The following is a 20,188-nucleotide window of genomic DNA, read 5'->3' as shown; positions in this document are numbered from 1 at the left end:
CCTAGGATCACCAAGTTCTGTGATCTCCAAGCTTCACCCATTCAGGTATCAACTTCATGGGTTTTTGGTCATCACTGTGAATCACTATCACTATTCATAGGAGCCCTGATGGTGCAGGGGTTACATGTTGGACTGCGATTCACATTCAAACCCAGCAGCAGCTCTGCAGAAAAAGATAGGGCTTTCTATTCCCATAAACAGTTACTGTCTTGGAAACCCACAGGGGGTTGTTCCGAGTCTGCATTGACTCCATGGCAGCAAGTTTGGTTTGGCCTCTCTGAATTATTGAATGTTCTTTAAATTGAACGCTTTCTGGTTGTTTTGTCAAGCAAGGCCTATGTGTGGGGAAGATTATGGTTTCTAACTTCCTTTAGTCCGGGGATCTAACTAAAAATTTTTTTAGAATCTACTAGAGGACCCTTGCTTGTTTTCTTAATCTTCATTTAACCCTTAGCAACAATATCCTGGAGGCTCAGATTTGATGTGCTAGATAAGGTCTTTCTAATAGACATGTAGTTTTGCATTTTTTTTCATTTGATGTTAGGTGTCATCGAGCTGGATCCAACTCATAGCGACCCTATATACAACAGAAACCTTAAAATCAATGTGTGTACCCCTTCTTTGGAAATATATATTCATGTGCAATAAACATGGACACTGGCTCCCCCGGTTTCAGATGTGAAAACCAAAGGTTGTGGAGATCAAGTAATACATTTCATGTAACAACACAGGTTGTTATGGAGACATATCTTGAGGTTACCTCCTCTGATTGTTTCACAATTAATCAGAGGCAAAGCTTTGACTAAATCCCAGATCACCTGATCACTTGGCCAGGGCTCTTGCCACCACACCCTGCTTCTTCCCCAAGTATCATTAGAAACTTAGCATCCAAGTGCTTTAATGTTGATGAAACTGGAAACTAGATTTTTCTTAAATCTAGTGAATTAAAATACATCTTTGAATAAGTCCTTTAATCTCACTGGGATCTGAGTTTTCTTATATCTACATGCAAATCCTTTAATCTCTGTGTATTTCAGTTTTCTTCTATCTAAATGATATAATAATTCCAGTACTGATTCTTGCCAGGTGGGGGGGTAAATAACTGAGTAAATCATTGATTAGGTGGTACAAATGGCTGCCCATCAAAAGACTGGAGATGCGAGTCCGCATAGAGGCATCTTAGGAGAAAGGCCTGGCAAGCTATTTCTGAAAAATAAGCCAGCAGAAACCCAAGGACACAGTTCCCCTCAGACTCACACAGGGCCACCATGAGTTAGAAGCAACTCAATAACTTATTGTGTTTTGTTCTCCTTTTCCCCTTAAGTCTTTGATTTTATCCTCATACTACAACAGCATGTGAATGGGCTCCAGTGATTACTCAGGGGCATTTCTTCTCTAACTAAGCACATGAACCCAAGTTTGCTCATCCAAAGAACAATGTACAGCTGAAAGGAGAGCAAACACTCTCACTTTTAGGGAAACCAGATAATATAGATCATCCCACTGGGTAAGACCATCAATCTCCAGTCAAGAAAAGTTTAGAAAGTGGCTTTAAAAAGATTAGAAAAGAAAGAAGAGGTGGGGACTTTGGTTTTCCTATTGAGCACTGGTTTCATCTATGATGAGTTTCCACCAGATAAATTGAGCCAGTGACCATCTTAATCTCCTAGTCCAAGGTTAGCAGTTGAATACAGTCAGTTGCAGTTGTCTGCTCATCAGTAAAATACGCAGAATCCTCCTCGTCCCATAACATCACAGAGCTGCTTAGAGAACAAATGATGTGGTGAGGACAGTGAGTGAGCAGCCATGAGAAAGTGAAAGGGCCCCCTTGAGTTGAACAATATTTGCCACAGGGACCTGCTTCTGTGAAAGGAGAGGCTTCTGTCTGTCAAAGAAAGAAGAGTTGGATAGAGAGAGTTCCCAGCTAGCTCTACCCTAGCTGTGGGCGTTTTTAATTTTCACTTTATATAACAATGACTTATTTTGTTTACTTACTTGCTTATTCATTTATCTATCTATCCATCCTAGATTTACTACTCTGAAGGTGGACAAGTTTCAGTTGCTGAGCAATTTAAAAATCGAATTGTTGGGTCCTCCGAACCAGGAAATGCATCTATCACCATTTCTAACATGCAACCAGCCGATGCTGGGACTTACATCTGCGATGTCAACAACCCTCCAGACGTCATTGGCCAAAATCAAGGCACCATCGCTGTCCATGTGTTAGGTATGGATACCTGAATCTGTCCCTGTCTCTGTTTCTCTGGTTGGGGCAACTGAGGACACTGAATGTGCCCGGAAAGGAGTTAAGGTTCCAATTCCCCTCTTGGGGTACATATTCTCCCCACTCCTTTGATGACTAGGTATGTTCTAGAGAACCTAAACCAGTGTCATTCATATATTTATAAGAAATAACTTTATATCAAGAACGCAACCTGGCCTAGGCCAACTCAAGTCCAGGGGTCCCATGCTAGCTGGAGGCCCCTCCAGACTCATGCAGCTGCATGCCGATGAAGCAGAAAGGTGAAGTGGGCCAGTGGGTGTAAAGTCATATAGATCTAAATAAGCAAGAAGAAGTGGAGCAAGAGAAGCCAGTTTTCCACAGCAGCTCCTATAAATAGGCCACATCCCCAAAGTCACCACCCATACCTTCCCACAAGTGTAGCCAAACTTACTGCCATTGAGTCAATTCCAAGTCATAGTGACCTTACAGAACAGTATAGCTACCCAAGTGGGATTCCGGAACTGTAACTCTGTACAGAAAATTGACGCAAAAGCTAACCATCCCATCGGGGAAAAAGGGACATACCCCCCACTCGACGCATACCCAGATGCTGAGAAATCCCTCCGGAAACATGTGGAAGCTGTTGACGTGATAGCAATAGATGACCAAGGATGCAGAGATGACTATCCTTGGGCAGAATGAGAGCAGTTGGGACAACCCACAGTCTCACTGAAATGACTACTGGCCACGTTGTCAGAGGAAACTTCTATGGAGAACAACTGGTCCAACCTAGGAAACAACTATCAGCGTAGTGTCGTTTAAGCTATAACAAAGGGGCCTGCATCCATTGCACTTCACTCCATGCGCCTATCCAATCCTCTCCTAAGCCTGCCACCAGCCCCTGCTCCTTCAATTATTCTTTTGTATAACATGAAGAGGTAGGTGCCTTTGGGAAAAATGCTAATGCTTTTTGGGGGGGGGAATTGACTGCACTTTAAGACAGTGTTGAAAATTTCTCTCTCTCGTTTATTCATATTAAAGCATTTAATATGGGATGTTGAGATGCAGGAAAATGAGGCTTTGCACTCCTACAAAGAGTTATGGCCTTGGAAACTCACAGGAGTAATTCTACTCTGACCCATAGGGTCACTATGAGTCAGCATGGACTTGAGGGCAATGTGTTTGGGTTTTACATTCTTTTCAAATGCATTGGGAGGAGGTCACTTACTCAGCCAATATTTGTTGAATGCCTACTTCATGCCAGGAGTTATGAGGCTTCTTTCCTGGAGAGCTCCCTGTTTCACTGGTTTGCAGGGCTCCTTTAGATCAGTCTGTGCTGTGAGAGAGCATTGGCTGCTTAGCACCTGGCCGCAGGCACCGAAAGGCCGCATGAAAGAACAGCCAACTCTCAGGGACCAGTCCATTGAGCTGAGGGCTACCGACTTCTAAATCCAACCCATTGCCATGGTTACCAGTCTGATGCAAGGCAATACCAGGTGCTGTTTGCTACAGAACAGACCGTCCCTGGAGTTCTTAAGAGAAAACAACAACAACATTCAGAATGTGATCACCAGGAGGCCTTTCTTCCAGTCTGCTTCAGAAGAATTTGCCCCCCCACACACACACACCATTCAATTAGCAGTTGCGTGCTTGACTCATTGCACCTACTCAGGAACTTCGCCCAGGGATTCCACTTTGAAATAAACCAATCGGGAGCTGATGTAGTCACTTCTTTTCTTGAGTAGTGTGTGTACACATTATAGGAAAGGAGGAACTAGAGCAGTGGTTCTCAACCTTCCTAATGCTGCGACCCTTTAATACATTTCCTCGAGCTGTGGTGACCCCCCAACCATAAACTACTTTCGTTGCTATTTCAAAACGAATATTGCTACTGTTATGAATTGGGTGACCCCTGTGAAAGGGTTCAATAAGACCCACAGGCTGAGACCCACAGGTTGAAAAGTGCTGAAGTAGACGAAAACAACCATTGAGTGGCTTGCGAAAACAGCAATTGGTAACAAAACGCACACATAGGAGAGCGGTCCACAGTGTCTGGACTTACCACCAAGTGAGGCCAAAAATGAACCCACTGACTTTTCCTAGAAAGTTTATCGCTGCATCTACTCCCGGGCCGGGGGCGGGGTGGGGGGAATCCTATACAGGATCCTGTATAGGATCACTATGAGTTGGAATGGACTCGATGGCAGAGGGTTTTGTTTGGTTGTTTTGTGTGTGTGCCTGTGTACTAAGCCATGGGAGCACACAGGAAGACAAGAGAATCACACCCCAGCCCGTTCTTGTAGGCATCTATGGTCCAGTTGGGAAGACAGGTCATGTACATGGGAACGAAATGGTGTGCTGGAATGTCATGCAGTAAGCTGGGAGCAGAAAGACCAGAGTGCAAACACTTCTGCTGCCGCCACCCTTGGCATTCTCACCTTTAGTCCTGAAAAATTCAAACTCACTGTCAACGAGTTGGTTCCAACTCACAGTGACCCTCTATGGTGGGGTTGAACTGCCCCTGTCTTCTTGGGAATAGGAAGTCTCATCTTTCTCCCCCGAAGTGGCTAGTATTTTCAAACTGCTGACTTTGTGGTTAGCCATACATTGTATCGCCACCAGGGCTCCTTCATCTTAAAAAGGTCCTCCAGCCCTTCAGGCTCATCTCAGTACTTCCCTTACCCTGCTTCTAGATTTCTGACACCTAATCCAGGAGCCCAGTTGGTGGAGTGGTGAAATGCTTGGCTGCTAATGCAAAGGTCTGAGGTTCAAAGCCACCAGCCCAGCCACTCCAAGGGAGAGAGATGTGGTAGCCGGCTTCTAGAAAGATTTACAGTCTTGGAGACCCTAATGGGGGCAGGTCTTCTCTGACCTATTAAGTCACTATGAGCCATTGGGTTTTTGGTTTAATCCAGGTCAAGGCACTCACCAAATGCTCATTGAATACAGAATAGATCAAGGGTTCAGTGCTGTCTAGCAACACCCCCCAACCCCCCCCAAAAAAAAACAGGCTTGACTGATGGAGAAGGGATATAGACATATCCAAACCCTTTAGCAGTTTTATGTCACCCACCAATGAATGAATTGTTTAAAAAGAAAAAAAAAGATTCAAGGGAAAAACCCAAAAAATATTGAGTACTAATGGAACGTTCCCCACCCCCAAAACAAATCACCTTTCTTCTCAAGGTATTAAGGATTCTAGGTTCCTTTAAAATGGTGCTTCAGAAGAATAAACTATTCACCGTTAGTATTTTCTTAAAGAAGTTAGTCATTTTGATAAAGTTCTCTCTCTCTCTCTCTCTCTCTCTCTCTCTCTCTCTCTCTCTCTCTCTCTCTCTCTCTTTCTGTGTGTGTGTGTGTGTGTGTGTGTGTGTGTGCGCGCGCGCGGGTGTGTGTGTGTGTGTGTGTGTGTGTGTGTGTGTGAAGTGTGAGAATTAGGTATGGGTTTACATAACAGCAGTTGTTGCGGTCACCATTTCAAACAACTTTACACGGCTTCCAAGGGCTCCCTCTGTCCCTGCCTCCCTCTCCTATATTCCCCTCATCGTCCTCTTATAGTATATCATCTTCTCCACTGAAGGCAGATTTTAATAGTCAATGAGAAAATGCAGGGTTAGGAATCTACCAAGGAGGCAGACCAAAGCAGTTTCCCGTGAAGCTGAAGGGCCTTGTGCCTAGAAAGTTCCTGCTCTTGAAGTACTCTACTCCCCCCTAGTGGCGTGACCAGAAGACTGTCTGAAGAAGCATTGAGCAAGCTGGTTTTTTTTTGGAAATTTATCTAAAACAAGAAACACACCGGTTTTCACTAACTGAACATGGGTGAGTGGCTGCAATTGTGACCGACTGTCATTTGTCTCTCACTCTCTGCCATTGCCTTACAGTCAAACCGTCGAAGCCCTTTTGCAGCATTCAGGGCACACCAGAAGCCGGTAGTGTGGTTTCTCTTTCTTGCCACTCCACGCTCGGGACACCCAGCCCGCTGTACCGCTGGAATAAAGTGGAGGGGAGAGACATCGTTCCAGTGAAGGAAGCCTTCAGTGAGTACGCCGTTCAGCAGCACTCCCGGCCAGCATGAGGGTGCAGGTCACTAGCTGTGCTTTTTCCTGGCTCGGTGGATAGCGTCTGTTTCCCACTCACAGGGGTTGGGCCTTTCCACCACCTGCGCTAGAAGGGAGTTTGGTTGGGTTTCCGTGGTAGTGTGGGTATCCCAGAACTGAGGAGCATCAGCCCAAACGGATAACAAGACCCATCCTGGGCAATCACTTTGGACCCAGAGTTTCTCCACATGTGCGAGGCCAAGGTCGGGAAGTAGGTGGGCACTGCACTACAGCCTCCGGTGTCCAGTGAAGTTGTGCTCCACAGGCACAGTCTGAAACCTCTTTCCTGTCTTGACAGACCCAGCCACCGGGGTTTTAGTTATTCAAAATCTGAGCAGTTTTGAGAAAGGTTATTACCAGTGCACAGCCTTCAACAGCCTTGGCAATGGTTCCTGCGAAATTGACCTAACATCTTCACGTGAGTTGATCACAAAGCTTTCTACAGTTTCTCCCCTGTCATTCAAGTCCCCTGGGTCTATCACCTGGGACCCCATCCTACTCCCTACCTCTCTGGTGATCTTTGGGTTCAATGTCGAGATTGCCAAGATGAATCATCAGCTTTATAATATCTAATGCTCATGTAATTATATGCACCAGGCATTGTCCTAAATTCTTTATAACGAATGTAAGGTCACACAATCTTGAGAAGGTAGTGATTGTTATCCAATATATAAAACAAAAGCCTCATTGGTAGTGCCAGGCTGAAATTCCCTTTGTGACTCTGTTGATAAATCCAGGTGAAACTGTAGCTATCTAGGTCAATTGTCTTCACTCCCCCAACTAAGTGGTTAAGCTCTGTCTTTAATATGAATAGCAAGAGTAGTGCCCTTACTTAGAAGCACGCACCCCACTGCCATCCAGTCAATTCCAATTCACAGTGACCTGATGCAGGTTTTCTGGAAATCTTTACGGGGGCAGGTAGCCTCATCTTTCTTCTCAGTAGCAGCTGCTGGTGACTTTGACTTTCTGACCTTATGGTTAGCAGTCCAATGCTTACCTGACAGTACCACCAAGACTCATTTCCATAAGCACAATGACTATTATGTGTGGAGCACAAACTATATGGCAGGCACTCAGCCAGGCTGCCAGACATTCTGTCACTCAATTCCCACAACCATGCTGTCCAGATGGTAGACTATGTTGTTAACCTCGTCTGAATGGAAGCTCAGGAGGTGAAGGGACTTGTGCAGGCACATCCAGTTGGAAACTGGCAGAGCCTGGGTGCCTCTGAACCTCCATATTCCTGTTGAAAGGTGCCCAGGTACGGTCTGGAGTCCCTGATAGGGCAAGGAGATAAGTACCCAACTACTAACCAGAAGGTTGGCCGTTTGAACCGCCTGGAGTGGCCTCAAAAGAAGCGCCTGGGAAGCCCCATCCAAAAGTTACAGCCTGGCGAACCCGAGAGAATGCAGTTCTTAGAAACTTGCCATCGATTCCTTTGACTAACTTCCTTGGAGTCCGTGCCTTCACAATCCCATCGGACTGTTGATCTTTCTTTCTTAGAGGGGTGTGGAGTCAGGGAGCAGTCTTCAACATCCAGAGTGGGAAGTCAAGAGAAAATGTCCCAAATGGAAAGAGGCAGGACATATTAGGACAAGCTGGATAGTTAGAAATAGCGAAGCAAATACCACAAGGTACGGGCGCCTCTCATGATTGAGCCAGTGGGGCAAGGGGATCACTAGGATTTGGGGTTCCCCCCCTTTTTATATCATAAACCTATTTGGAACCCTGGTGGTCTAGTGGTTTCACAATGGATTTTGAGCCCTGTGGTCAGCAGTTCGAACCTATCAGCAGCTCCGTGGGAGAAAGACTGGGCTTTCTACTCCACAGGGGGTTGCTATGAGTCAGCATCAATTCAATGGCAGTGGATTTGGTTTTGATTATAATCAACCTAGTGAAATGATTTGATTGTTTTTTAAAAAAATATATTCACATGAGTTCATTTAGTGAAAAACACTTCAAAGAATATAGAAGATGTCCACCTTCATTTGAAGAGAAGCAGAAGGAGATGGGTCCCCTTCGAACTCAGCCAGTAGTCTTAACGAGGGCAGAACTGGATTATCTTGTACTCATTAAGGTTTCCCCTAGACTGATGGAATCTCATATTTTCAATAAGCTTTCCTATAGGTAGATTTCATATCATGTTTTCATATCAATAGCATGTGCTTCCTATGTTTGTCAACCCCTCAGCCCCCTCAGGTATTTTTGTCAGTGCCAACAGCAAGCAGTTACTTGCTGCTGCTTATTGAAATAGAAGTCCTAGTGAGTCTGTGGCTTAAGTGTTGAGCTGCTAACTGCAAGGCCAGTAGTTTGCAACCACCAGCCCTTCCTCGGGAGGCTTTCTATTCTCATAAGAGTCACAGTCTCAGAAACCCATAGGGACATTTCTACCCTGATGATGGCAGGAAGTGAGCTGATTGCAAGGAGCAGATCCCTTTGCCATGGCCAGAATGTACCAGTCTGTGGCAGCAGGTTTTCAGGAAGTTGTTTCACCTGTGCTCCAAGGAAGCATGGTGAGATGTCCCTGCCTACAGCAGTGCTCCAGGAACGCTGGTGGCACAGTGGCTAAGTACTCAGCTGTGAACTGAAAGGTCAGTGGTTTGAATCCAGCAGCTGCTCTGTGGGGAAAAAAGAGTATTGCCTTCCGTAAAAATTATTGCCTTGGCCATGTGGAAAAAGCATGGTTGGAAATGGATTGCGGCAGCCATTGTGCTTTTCTACTTGACATGCTTTAAATATGGAATGACGTTATATGTATTAAATCCCAACTAATAAAAAAAGTTTAAGCAAAAATGGAATGAAAGGGTAGTGGAATTTTCCAGAAATATACATAGCGTTGGAAACCCTATGGAGCAGGTCTCCTCTGTCATAGAGGGCCATTATGAGTCAGACTCGACTCAGTGGCCACACTAGTTTGTTGTCATCACAGAATTCATTTCTCTGTGGTGACCAGATTGCAATTCCACGGAGTCTCTCACATGGACTGAGCAAATGCATACCGGATACTCACTCCTATAAACCTCCTTCCCAAAGAGACCCAGCCTCCCTATCGTCAAGATACGTTTTGCTTTAGTTGTACAAACACTGGTGGTTCACTTAGAGGGTCAAGCCAGACCATCTTTTCTTCCACTCGGAGTCCTACTGGCAACGTTCTAGGAGTTTCCACATTCCCCGTCACCTCAATAGGGTTTCCCCTACTACATAAGTGACCCACATGTTCTGGGGCACAAGTTAGGAGGCAGACAATGTGGTCCACTTGACTAACCAGCTCTTTGTGCCCTCCATCCAGGTCATGAAATCGGGATCATTGTTGGGGCTGTGGTGGGGAGCTTGGCGGGCGCTGCCATTCTCACCACTGCCGTATGTGTCGCAAGGAGCAAGGCCAAGGGAAAGAGGCGGAATTCTAGAGTCACCACCACCGAGCTGGAGTAAGACCTTACTGTCTTATCGTGACTGGCATAGACCCATTGCTCCGATATAGCTCTTTCAGTCCACTCTTCCTAAGCAGAGATGATCTTCCTGCTCACTCTTGCAGCTTTTAGGAAAATCATGATGACTTCCTGGGGACCCCCGTGCCACGCCTTTATGTATCTATAGTATATTCACTTCTAAGCACCCGATGTCTATTTCACCTTCACAGCCACCCTGTGAGGTAGCTCCTGATGTTAGCCTCATTTTAGACATGAGGAGAGGGACATCCAGAGAGGTTAATTGACTTCACAAGGAGTAAGCTGCAGAGCTGAGGTTTGCTCAGGGGTTGGAGGCGAGAAGGGAATAACTACTGAGAAAGGCCTTACTTGGTGGGCAACTCAGAAGCTGCCCTCTCCTGCAGAATGAGCCCTGAGCCAGAGGGCAGGAGGTCTTGGTTTGCCACATGGGTATCAGTGCCTCACGTTGCTCTGCAGCAACCCACTCTGTGTGTGCAGCACACCTAGGCCCTGTGTACACATCTTCAGGTCATGTCCGTGGGTTGGGCAAGTAGGGCTCTCAAGCCAGATGCAGCTCTTTGGGTTTGTACGTGTGGCTGAAGGAAGATGGAAACGTGTTAAATGATATTATTCACATCATGGTGATGTCTCTGTTAGCATGTAGCTATGGCTTTTGGCTAATTTTTAAATTGAGAGGGACAGGATTGACTCTGCAGCCTCAAAAGTGAGCCAACCCCGGTCACGCCCCATGCCCTCCCCTCAGGGGTCTACCCTCTGCTTCCAAATTGAAGGCTAGCCTGAGTAACCAACTAATGTCAATATTAAGATATTCCCTTACTGCTTCCTCTGTGCTAATTACCTTGTATGCGTTATCTCATTTCATCCTAGATGGGGGGTATCCCCATACACAAGGACCTGCGGCACAGAGAGATTACCTGAAGTTCACTCAGTGCCACTCAAACCCAGATCTATGCCTAGTGGTCATGCATTTAATCACTATTGACAAATAAAACCAAGCCCACTGTCATCCAGTCGATTCCGACTCATAGCAACCCTATATAGAGTTTCCAAGACTGTAAATCTGTAAGGGAGCTGCTGGTGGGTTTGGACTGCTGGCCTTGTGCTTAGCAGCCCAATGCCTAACCCACAGCACCTCCAGGACTCTTCGATTCTTGAGAATCTTGGGGGAGGGGGGCTTGGTTTACATAGTAATATATTTCTTTGAATTGGACTGTTAACTACAAGGTCAGTAGCTGGAAACCACCAGTCGCACAGCTTTCTACTCCTGGAAAGAGTTACAGTCTGGGAAACTCACAGGAGCTGCTCTACCCTGTCCTATAGGGTTGCTATTTAGTCAGCATCCACTTGATGGCAGTGAGTTCAGTTGGGTTGCTTGGTTTTAGAATCACCTCTGACTTCTGTTAAATAACTCTGGGATCTTGAGCTCATCTGAGTCTATGGAGAGTTCTCCTTCTTCCAAGGTACTTGGATTGCTTCAAATTAGGTCATGAATATGAAAGTATTGGGTTCATTACAGCGCCAGGGACATTGTAGGGTGAGAGACCCTGTAGATTAGGAAGGGTGCTCGTCTGGAACCCTGTTGTGTTGCATCTTGAAAGCCCCTCCTGATGGGCTTAAGAGAATCATCTTTGAACCAATCGAATATATATTGCATTTTGTCTCTTTAGAAATGGCATGGGGTTAGGTGAATGGGATGAAGACTACTTTATCTCAAGTCAATGGGAACTACAGTAAAAATCTTAATTGTCTACATCTTGCAAGAAACAGAAAAAACAGGCAGCAATAGTTATCCTACAAAGGGTGAGAGGCAAGCCAATATGTAGGGAGATGGGTGGGCCATGCAGGCACTGAAGTACGCCTTTGTTCCACACCTCGTTGTTGTTGTTGTTACGTGCGTGCCCTCAAGTCACTTCTGACTCATCGGGACACGACCTACAAGAGAAGGAAACGCTGTCCGCTCCTCTGCACTGTCCACACAGTCTGCTGTGCAGGAGCCCATTGTCGCAGTCACCAGGGCCATCCATCTCCATGAGAATCTCCCCTTTCATTGACCCTCCACTCTACCTAACATGACACCCTCTCTGGGGACTGGTCCCTCATGATAACCTGGCCAAACTGCACGAGACAACTATTAGCACCTTACATTGACACCTTTGCTTTGGAACACTTTAAAGAGGTCTTTTGCAGCAAATTTTCCCAAAGCAATGTGTCACCTGGTTGCTTGTCTGGTGCTTTCATGGGCATTCATTGTGGACCTAAGTAAAATGAAGTCCTTGACCACTCCTGCCTTTTCTTTGTCATGATACTGTTTATTACTTCAATTGTGAAGAGTCTTGTTATCTTTCTGGTGAAGTACAATCCCTGCTGAAGGGGGTAGACTTTGATCTTCTGTAAGTGCTCCCAGTCTTTCTCACATTCAGTAAGCAGGGTTGTCATCTGAATATTGCAGGTTGTTAAGGAGTCTTTCTGCAGTCTGGAGGCTGTGTTCTTTAAGTAGTCCAGCTTCCATGCTTAGGATAGAGATTAATTAAGGATGGTGAAAGAATGCAAATTTTCCTGGTTTTCAACAGTGTTCCCTTGTCTTGGTCTACATACAGGTTACTAATGATCACAATTAAGTGCTCTGGAATTCCCATTCTTTACAATGTTATTCATAATTTGTTATAATCTGCAGCCAAATACCTTTGCATTGTCAATAGAATACCTGTAAACAGCTTTCTGGTATTCTTTGATTTTAGCCAAGACCTATCTGGTATCAGCAATAATACCCTTAATTCCATATCTTCTTCTGAACTTGGTTTTGATTTCTGGCAGTTTCCAGTCTCTGCAAGATTGCAATGGGTTTTGTATGATTCCCAGCAAAACTTTGTGTGATACATTGCTTGATAATTTCCTCAGTCTTTTATTTTGAGGTTTTTTCTTTTTTTATAAATAATTTTATTGTGGGCTCATACAATTCTTATCAGAATCCATCTATCCATCCATTATGCCAAGCACATTTGTACCTTTGTTTCCATCATCATTTTCAAAACATTTTCTTTCTACTTGAGCCCTTGGTATCAGCTCCTCATTTTTCCCCATTGCTCATGAACCCTTGATAATTTAAAAATTATTTTTTTTCATGGCTTACACTGTCCAATGTCTTCTTTTACCCACTTTTCTGTTGTCCATCCCCCAGGGAGGGGTTTATATGTAGCTCATTGTGCTCGGTTTCCCCTTTCTCCTTCCCCTTCCCCTTGCCCTCCTGGTATTGCTACTCTCATTATTGATCCGCAGGGGTTTATCTATCCTGGATTCCCTGTGTTTCCAGCTCTTATCTGTACATCCTCTGCTCTAGCCTGATTTGTAAGGTAGAATTGGGGCCATGATAGTGGAGAAGAGGGAACATTAAAGAACTAGAGGAAAATTGTATGTTTCATTGGTGCTATACTGTACCCTGACTGGCTCATCTCTTCCCTAAGACCCTTCTGTAAGGGGATGTCCAGTTGCCTACAGATGGGCTTTGAGCCTCCACTCCGCAATCCGCCACATTCACAATGATAATGATATTTGTTCTTTGATACTCAATACCTGATCCTATTGACACCTCATGATCACACAGGCTGGTGTGTTTCTTCCATGTGGGCTTTTCAACAGAGCAGCAAGGGGAGCAGAGCAATGAATTCCCTGGGGAATACCAAAAATAGCCTTTGGGGTCAGGGCATGGTACCCCATTAGACTCAACCAGAAAGCACTCCTAAAGGTCAAAAACCAGACCTTGTACTATTTACAGGCTTTTCTTTTTTTGTCATTGGTTTTTTGTTGCTGTTGTTTTGTTTTCTTTTGCTGCTTTGTTTTTCTCTGTCTTGTTTTCTGTGCATATTATTATCTCTGCAGGTCTATCTAGATAAGATAGGCGGGATAAACAAGCTGGAGGGGAAAACAATAGGACCAATGGTTCCAGGGGGGACAAGGGAGAGGGGGAGGCAGGGGAAAGGAAGTAGGTGTTAACAAACCCAGGGACAAGGGAACAACAAGTGAGCCAAAATCGATGGTGAAGTGGGTGTAGGAGGTCTGGTAGGGCTTCATCAGGGGCAATGTAACTGAGAGGAATTACTGAAACCCAAAGGGAGGCTGAACATGATAGTGGGACAAGAGGAAAGTAAAAGGAAATAGAGGAAAGAACTAGGAGGCAAAGGGCATTTATGAAGGTCTAAATACAGACGTGCATATGTAAATATACATATATATGATGATGGGGAATCAGATCTATGTGCATCTAGTTATAGGTTTAGTATTAAGGTAGCAGATGGACATTGGGCCTCTACTCAAGTAGTCCCCCAACGCAAGAACACTTTGTTATATTAAACTGGCATTCCATGATGCTCACCTTCCTGACACGATCACTGAAGACAAAGGGGGTGCATAGCAAATGTGGTGAAGAAAGCTGATGGCGCTTAGCTACCAAAAAGATAATTTCCTCATTCTGTTACATCACTTTTTTTTTTTTAAGAATGAGCACAGGATCTTGTCCAGTTAGTTAGGACTGTTTTCCAAATATGTTGGCAAATATCGGCGTGCATTTCCACTGTTGCATTGGTTTATTGTAACATCTCACCTGGTATTCTATTCAATTCCCAAAGCCCCCCTTTCTGTCAATGCCATCAGTGCAACTGTTTGGTATAAAGACTGTGTACTCCTCCCATTTTCTTTTTATTTATTTAAATTAAAAATATTTTAAATCATTTTATTAGGGTCTCAATACAACTCATATCACAATCCATATGTACAATTGTGTAAACCACATTTGTACATTTATTGCTCTCATCATTCTCAAAACATTTGCTCTCCACCTAAGCCCCTATCATCAGTTTCTCAATTTTACCCTCCCTTCCCTCTCCCTCATGAACCCTTGATAATTTACAAATTATTATTTTGTCATATCTTGCACTGTCCGATGTCTCCCTTCACCCACTTTTCTGTTGTCCATCCCCCAGGGAGGGGGTCACATGTAGATCCTTGTAATTGGTCCCCCCTTACCAACCCACCCTCTTTTTCTGTTTCGATTTTTTGTTCTGATGATGTCTGATACCAGATCCCTTCTACACCTCGTGATCGCACAGGCTGGTGTGCTTTTTCCATGTGGGCTTTGTTGCTTCTCAGCTAGATGACCGCTTATTTACCTTCAAGTCCCCAGATGTTATATCTTTTGATAGCTGGGCACCATCAGCTTTCTTCACCACTTTGGCTTATGTACCTGTTTTGTCTTCAGCAGTTGTGTCAGGAAGGTGAGCATCATAGAATGCCAATTTAATAGAAGAAAGTATTCTTGTATTGAGGGAGTACTTGAGTGGAGGCCCAATGTCCTTCTGCTACCTTAATACTAAACTTATAATTATATGCACATAGAACGATTTCCCCATTTGCATAAATAAATATATATATGTACATGCCATTATTTAGACCTTCATAAATGACCTTTGCCTCCTAGCTCTTTCCTCTATTTCCTTTGACTTTCCTGTTGTTCCACTATCATGCTCAGTCTTCATTTGGGTTTCACTAATTACTCTCGGTTACATTACCCTTGATCGTGCCGTGCCCCACCAGGCCTCCTACACCCTCCTCACCACGAATTTAGATCACTTGTTTTACGCTTTTTCCTGGGTTTGTTAACACCACTACCTTTTCCCCCACCTCCCACTCTCGCATGTTCCCCCAGAACTATTGGTCCCCTTGTTTTCTCCTCCCTCCAGATTGTTCTTCCAGCCTATCTTATTTAGACAGACCTGAGGAGATAATAACATGCACAAAAACAAGACAGAGCAAAACCAAGCAACAATATACAACAAAACACAACAAGAAGGAAAAGCTTGTGGTTAGTTCAAGTATGGTTTGTTGGCCTTTAGGAGTGTTTTTCAGTCCTGTCTGTTGGGGCACGAAGCCCTGACCCCAAAGCCCACCTTCAGCATTCCCTGGGGACCTTGCCCTTCCATTCCCTTGCTGTTCTGTTGCACCCCCTTCCTGTTTTGCCTCAGTGTGGCAGGATCAGTTTGGGTGCAAGTTCCATACTGTGTCTCTGGTGTTGTCCCCTGTAGGGCTATGGGTCAGTGAGGGACATTGTGTCTCATAGTGGGGTCGGCCATGTGGTCCTCTGTGGACTGGCGGCAATGAGCGGGAAGACCTGGTGGGCCAGGATGTGCTCCTCTCTTTTCTCCCCTCTTCATCTGCTCTTATGTGCCCTGATCAGATATGTCCCTCTCTCATTCAGTCGTCCTCTGAAATAAATTCTTCTGAGGGGAGGGGCAGTTGTCCATGTAGTTGGGATTGGGGCTGGCCCCTCAGAACTCTCCCTACTCCATGCCGCTATGTTGCATTCACATCTTGGAGGGTTGAAGTCTGGTCCCTCTTTTCCTGTGGAGATACAAACAATACTCTCCCCTGCGGTGGGTTAGTACCCTGTGCCCCTGTTACCAATTTCTTTATTATTATGTGCTTTCCCAAGCTCCTTTTTAGTTGGCTACCATATGTATCCCTGGATTTGGTCTGGTCCCTGCCATACTACCAAGTCTTCGCCCCAGGATTTTTTTGTATACAGTAGCTTTTAACCTATGCCCCTTTTGCTGTTTTTTTTTTAAGCTTACCTCAGTGGACTCATGTTGTACTTGTCCTTTGTGCTTTGCTTACCTCCCATTTTCTTTTAATGCCCATATTTTGTATAGAGAATCCTTCAGTAGGACAACCTGAAGCTTGAAAAATGCCAAGCATATTCTTGCCTTTTGGTTTTCTAACCTCCAGGTTTTTGCACTATTTTGTCTTCTTGAGTTGTCTTTTGAAATCTTTCATTCAGCCTAGTTACTACATAATTTATTCCATTAGTTGTAGCTATTCTGTATTCAAGAATAAGTTTCAGAGTCTCTGCTGATGTCCTTTTTGGGTCCTTTCTGTCCTGTCATTTAATGACTCTTGTTTGTTTTCATATATGGCCTCCTTGACATTGTGCCACAATTCTCCTACCATGTTCATATTTTTAATAGATCCTGGTAATGGTTTCCCCTCATGTCGAGTCCTTTCCACATCAATAAATTAAGGTCCCCAAAGCTTTGCTCCAACCATGTCACACATCATTTATTGTGCACCCGGCACTCTGTTGGGCAGTAGTCATATTCCTTTGCATACAACTCCATTGCAACTCCTGTAGTCAGCATTTGTATCCTCATGTTATAGAAATCTGAGGCTTAGACAGTGAAGACATTTGCCAAAGCCACCTAAGATACTAAGTAAATCAAAGTTGGAATCATGAAAATGTTTCCTTTAATTTTAAAGTCAGAAGAGAAAGCTAAGTTGTTTGGCTGATTAAAATGTTTTACTGTATGTTAATATGGCAGTATACTTTGTTCATATATGTAATTTGTATTCATATAGTCTATGCATTATATTACTCCATAGTCACCTTCATGCCTACAGTCATAATTGAATTGTTTTTTTATGGAGGAAGGACTCCACAAAGGCAAAGTGACTAGGGTCCAAAGATGTCTGCCAACTAGGAACCAAGTATCATGATAGAGTAGGCAATACAGAGATGCAGCAGAGCTATATGCATCTGACCCTCAAAGACCTTCTTAGATCCTGAGGCCCTTTCATCCTGATGTCAGATTTTCCACCCTTCAAACACTGATCTGTCTCTTGTGAAGTCTTATGAGATTGAAGGGATCTAATTTTGCTGAACCTAAAATGGAGACACGTGCTCTGCCAGGGGGTCAGAATATTTGCAGTCACAGCTACCCTAAACTGTCTGTGACCTCTGGGCATTGAAACTACAGAGTCAGTGTACGGACATGAAGAAACTGGAAAAATTTGCATCTTCTAACTTGCTCTTCCTGGGGCTTTTTTGCTGCAGACCGATGACCAAGATAAACCCAAGTATGGAGTATGAGATGATGCCACAGGAGGAAGCCATCCAGATAGAAGCTGCACTGCCACCTCCCATCCTTGTGTCTGGCCATGAAATTGTCCTGGAGCAAGAGCGTAAGCCTGCCAAGCTGCAGCTTACCCAGGAGTCTGATGTCGGCCCTAAACCTGTGCTAATCCTTGAGCCGGTGCCAGTGCCAGTGCCGGAGCCAGAACCTGAACCTGACCCGGAGCCAGAGCCGGAGCACAAGCCTGACCCTGAGCCTGAGTCCAAGCCTGAACCTGAGCCTGAGTCTGACCATAAGCCCGAGCCTGAGCCCAAGCCCGAGTCCAACCCTGAGCCTAAGCCTGAGCCCAAGTCTGACCCTGAGTCTGAGCATGAGCCCGAGTCTGACCCTGAGCCTGAGCCTGAGCATGAGTCTGATCCTGAGCCCGAGTCTGACCCTGAGCCTGAACCCGAGCCCGAGCCTGAGCCCAAGCCCGAGCCCGAGCCCGAGCCTGAGCCCGAGCCGGAGCCCGAGGTGGTGCTGGAGCTGGAGCCTGTGGTTGCCATTGAGCCCCTCTGTGAGGAGGAGATTAGGCCTGTGGTTTAAGATAGGGTGAGTCACTAAGGAACCCACAACTGGTGTTTAGAATTCAGTTGGCATAAGCAACCCCCCACCTCCCTCCATTCTAAACCACTTTCTTTTAATTGTGTACAAATATGCTACAACTGAGTCAAAATATACCAAATAATAAATTCAAAGGTTCCTGCATTATCAGTATTAAGAATACTAAGTTGACGAGTGAGTAATTTGTTAGTTAAAAGGTTTTGCAATCGTACTTGGCAATATATTCCAGATTTCTCCATTTTGGGCTACTCTCTCTTCACCATGTTCCACGTGGACACTTGACAAGGTATCATCAAATAGATTCAATATTGTTTCTATATTTAGTGATTGCGGTTACCCTAACCATTTTAAAATTGAACACTAGGTGAATGCATCGCCATTCTCTCACAGACTAGGGGAAAATACGCATACATATATATGCACCTATTATAAACATACACACACACACACACCTGCGACACTTCAAGAGAATATAACATTATCATTGTGTCTAATGCAATCCACTTTGGAAGGATCAGATCAGGAAACTGTTCGAGGTCAAAATTAAAGTCTGCTCTAGACGATGCCAATGAACAAAATAATCTGCTACATTTCATATTCCTTATACACATCTGGAGTCACTAAAATGCATTGATAGAACCTCATTTTCACCCATTAGATTTTTTGGTTGACCACATTACCCCACCCCATCCCACCCCCCCGCCCTCATAACATTCACTTTCTCATTTGTGTAAACAAGCATAGTTTCATAATAAGGCTCAATAAATAAAATTCATGTTCATGACTCCTGAGTTGAATCCTTTTAGAAACAACTTTATTAAGGTGTAATTTAGATACCCCAAAACCACAGCCCCCATATCAAATGTACAATTTGGATGAGTTTTAATAGATGTAAGTAAGCACACAAGTTCAACCACCATGATCTAGTTATCCACTGCCACCATCCCACCATGCTCCCTTGTGCCCCTTTTGTGCAAGCAATCCCACCACCAGCCTGGATAAAGACAATCACTGATCTGCTTTTCAATTGAGATGACTAGCTTTGCCCTTTGGGGGCGGGGTGGGGGGAGAATGGGTTGGAGGGGGAGGGCGCTGTTAAATAGAGGGAATCATACAGTATGCACTTAAATTTGTGGATGACGTGTTTCTGGTGTGTGTGGGAAGGGCGGATGGAGGCGGTACTGTGCTGTGTGGTAGAATCATAATTTAAAATGATCTTGATTGCCCTGACAAACTGAGTTGGAATCAACATAGTGAATCTGACAGGAATGGATTACAAAATAATGAATTAGCCCATTACCCCAATATCCTAATTAGTTGAGCTTTAACCAAACTCTTTCAGCAGAATTCTGATTCAGAGTGAGGACTGATCCGTTTTGCCCTAGGGGCTTTAGCACTGGAACTGACTCCAACAGGAAACAACAGCAACACAGTTAATATTTAACTGGGTAGTCCTAACTTAACCCCCAACTAGCTTTGGGATTCCTAACAGCAAAAAGAATTCCAAAAAATACAAAATAAAAAACCAGAAACCAATAAAAAATACAAAATTTACAATACAGAAACCAATAAGGGTTTCTGCTTTAGCTGATTTCTGAATAGCCTTTTGGTTGTTGGTTCCTTAAAAAACCAAACCACCACACTCTACCGACATCGTGTAGATTTCTCTCCCCAAACCCATGAATCTCAGAACCCATTAGCCTTTTATGGTGTGGCTACTATGAACCAGGCCTTCTGTAAGTGCTGATCAAAAAACAGGCAGTAAAATAAGAGCTAGCTCTTGTCTTGATGCTTACACAGCATTGATAACGATGCCCAATTCTTGTGCGCTATTGACAAACATGCTAGTGCAGAGGAGGAGAGCGCTACTATATACTCTTACGTTGCATGACTGTGTCTATGTCTAACTCCTTTTAAGGA

The 20,188-nt window shown here is 44.5% G+C and overlaps 1 protein-coding gene across 1 annotated transcript in view; it reads left to right on the top strand.

Moving 5' to 3' along the window:
* VSIG1 (V-set and immunoglobulin domain containing 1) overlaps positions 1-18,250 on the top strand; it is a 34,342-nt gene extending 16,092 nt beyond the window's left edge. Inside the window, exons 4-9 of the mRNA XM_075538442.1 lie at positions 2,029-2,227; positions 6,106-6,261; positions 6,620-6,739; positions 9,611-9,749; positions 17,647-17,758; positions 17,945-18,250. Coding sequence (XP_075394557.1) covers positions 2,029-2,227; positions 6,106-6,261; positions 6,620-6,739; positions 9,611-9,749; positions 17,647-17,758; positions 17,945-18,250 — 1,032 coding nt within the window. The remainder of the gene's footprint in view (positions 1-2,028; positions 2,228-6,105; positions 6,262-6,619; positions 6,740-9,610; positions 9,750-17,646; positions 17,759-17,944) is intronic.
* The last annotated feature ends 1,938 nt before the right edge of the window (positions 18,251-20,188 follow it).

This window comes from Tenrec ecaudatus, chromosome X (genome assembly GCF_050624435.1).
Source record: "Tenrec ecaudatus isolate mTenEca1 chromosome X, mTenEca1.hap1, whole genome shotgun sequence".
Taxonomy (NCBI): domain Eukaryota; kingdom Metazoa; phylum Chordata; class Mammalia; order Afrosoricida; family Tenrecidae; genus Tenrec; species Tenrec ecaudatus.
Note: the sequence above shows the minus strand (reverse complement) of the source record. Positions and strands in the feature narration are given on the sequence as shown.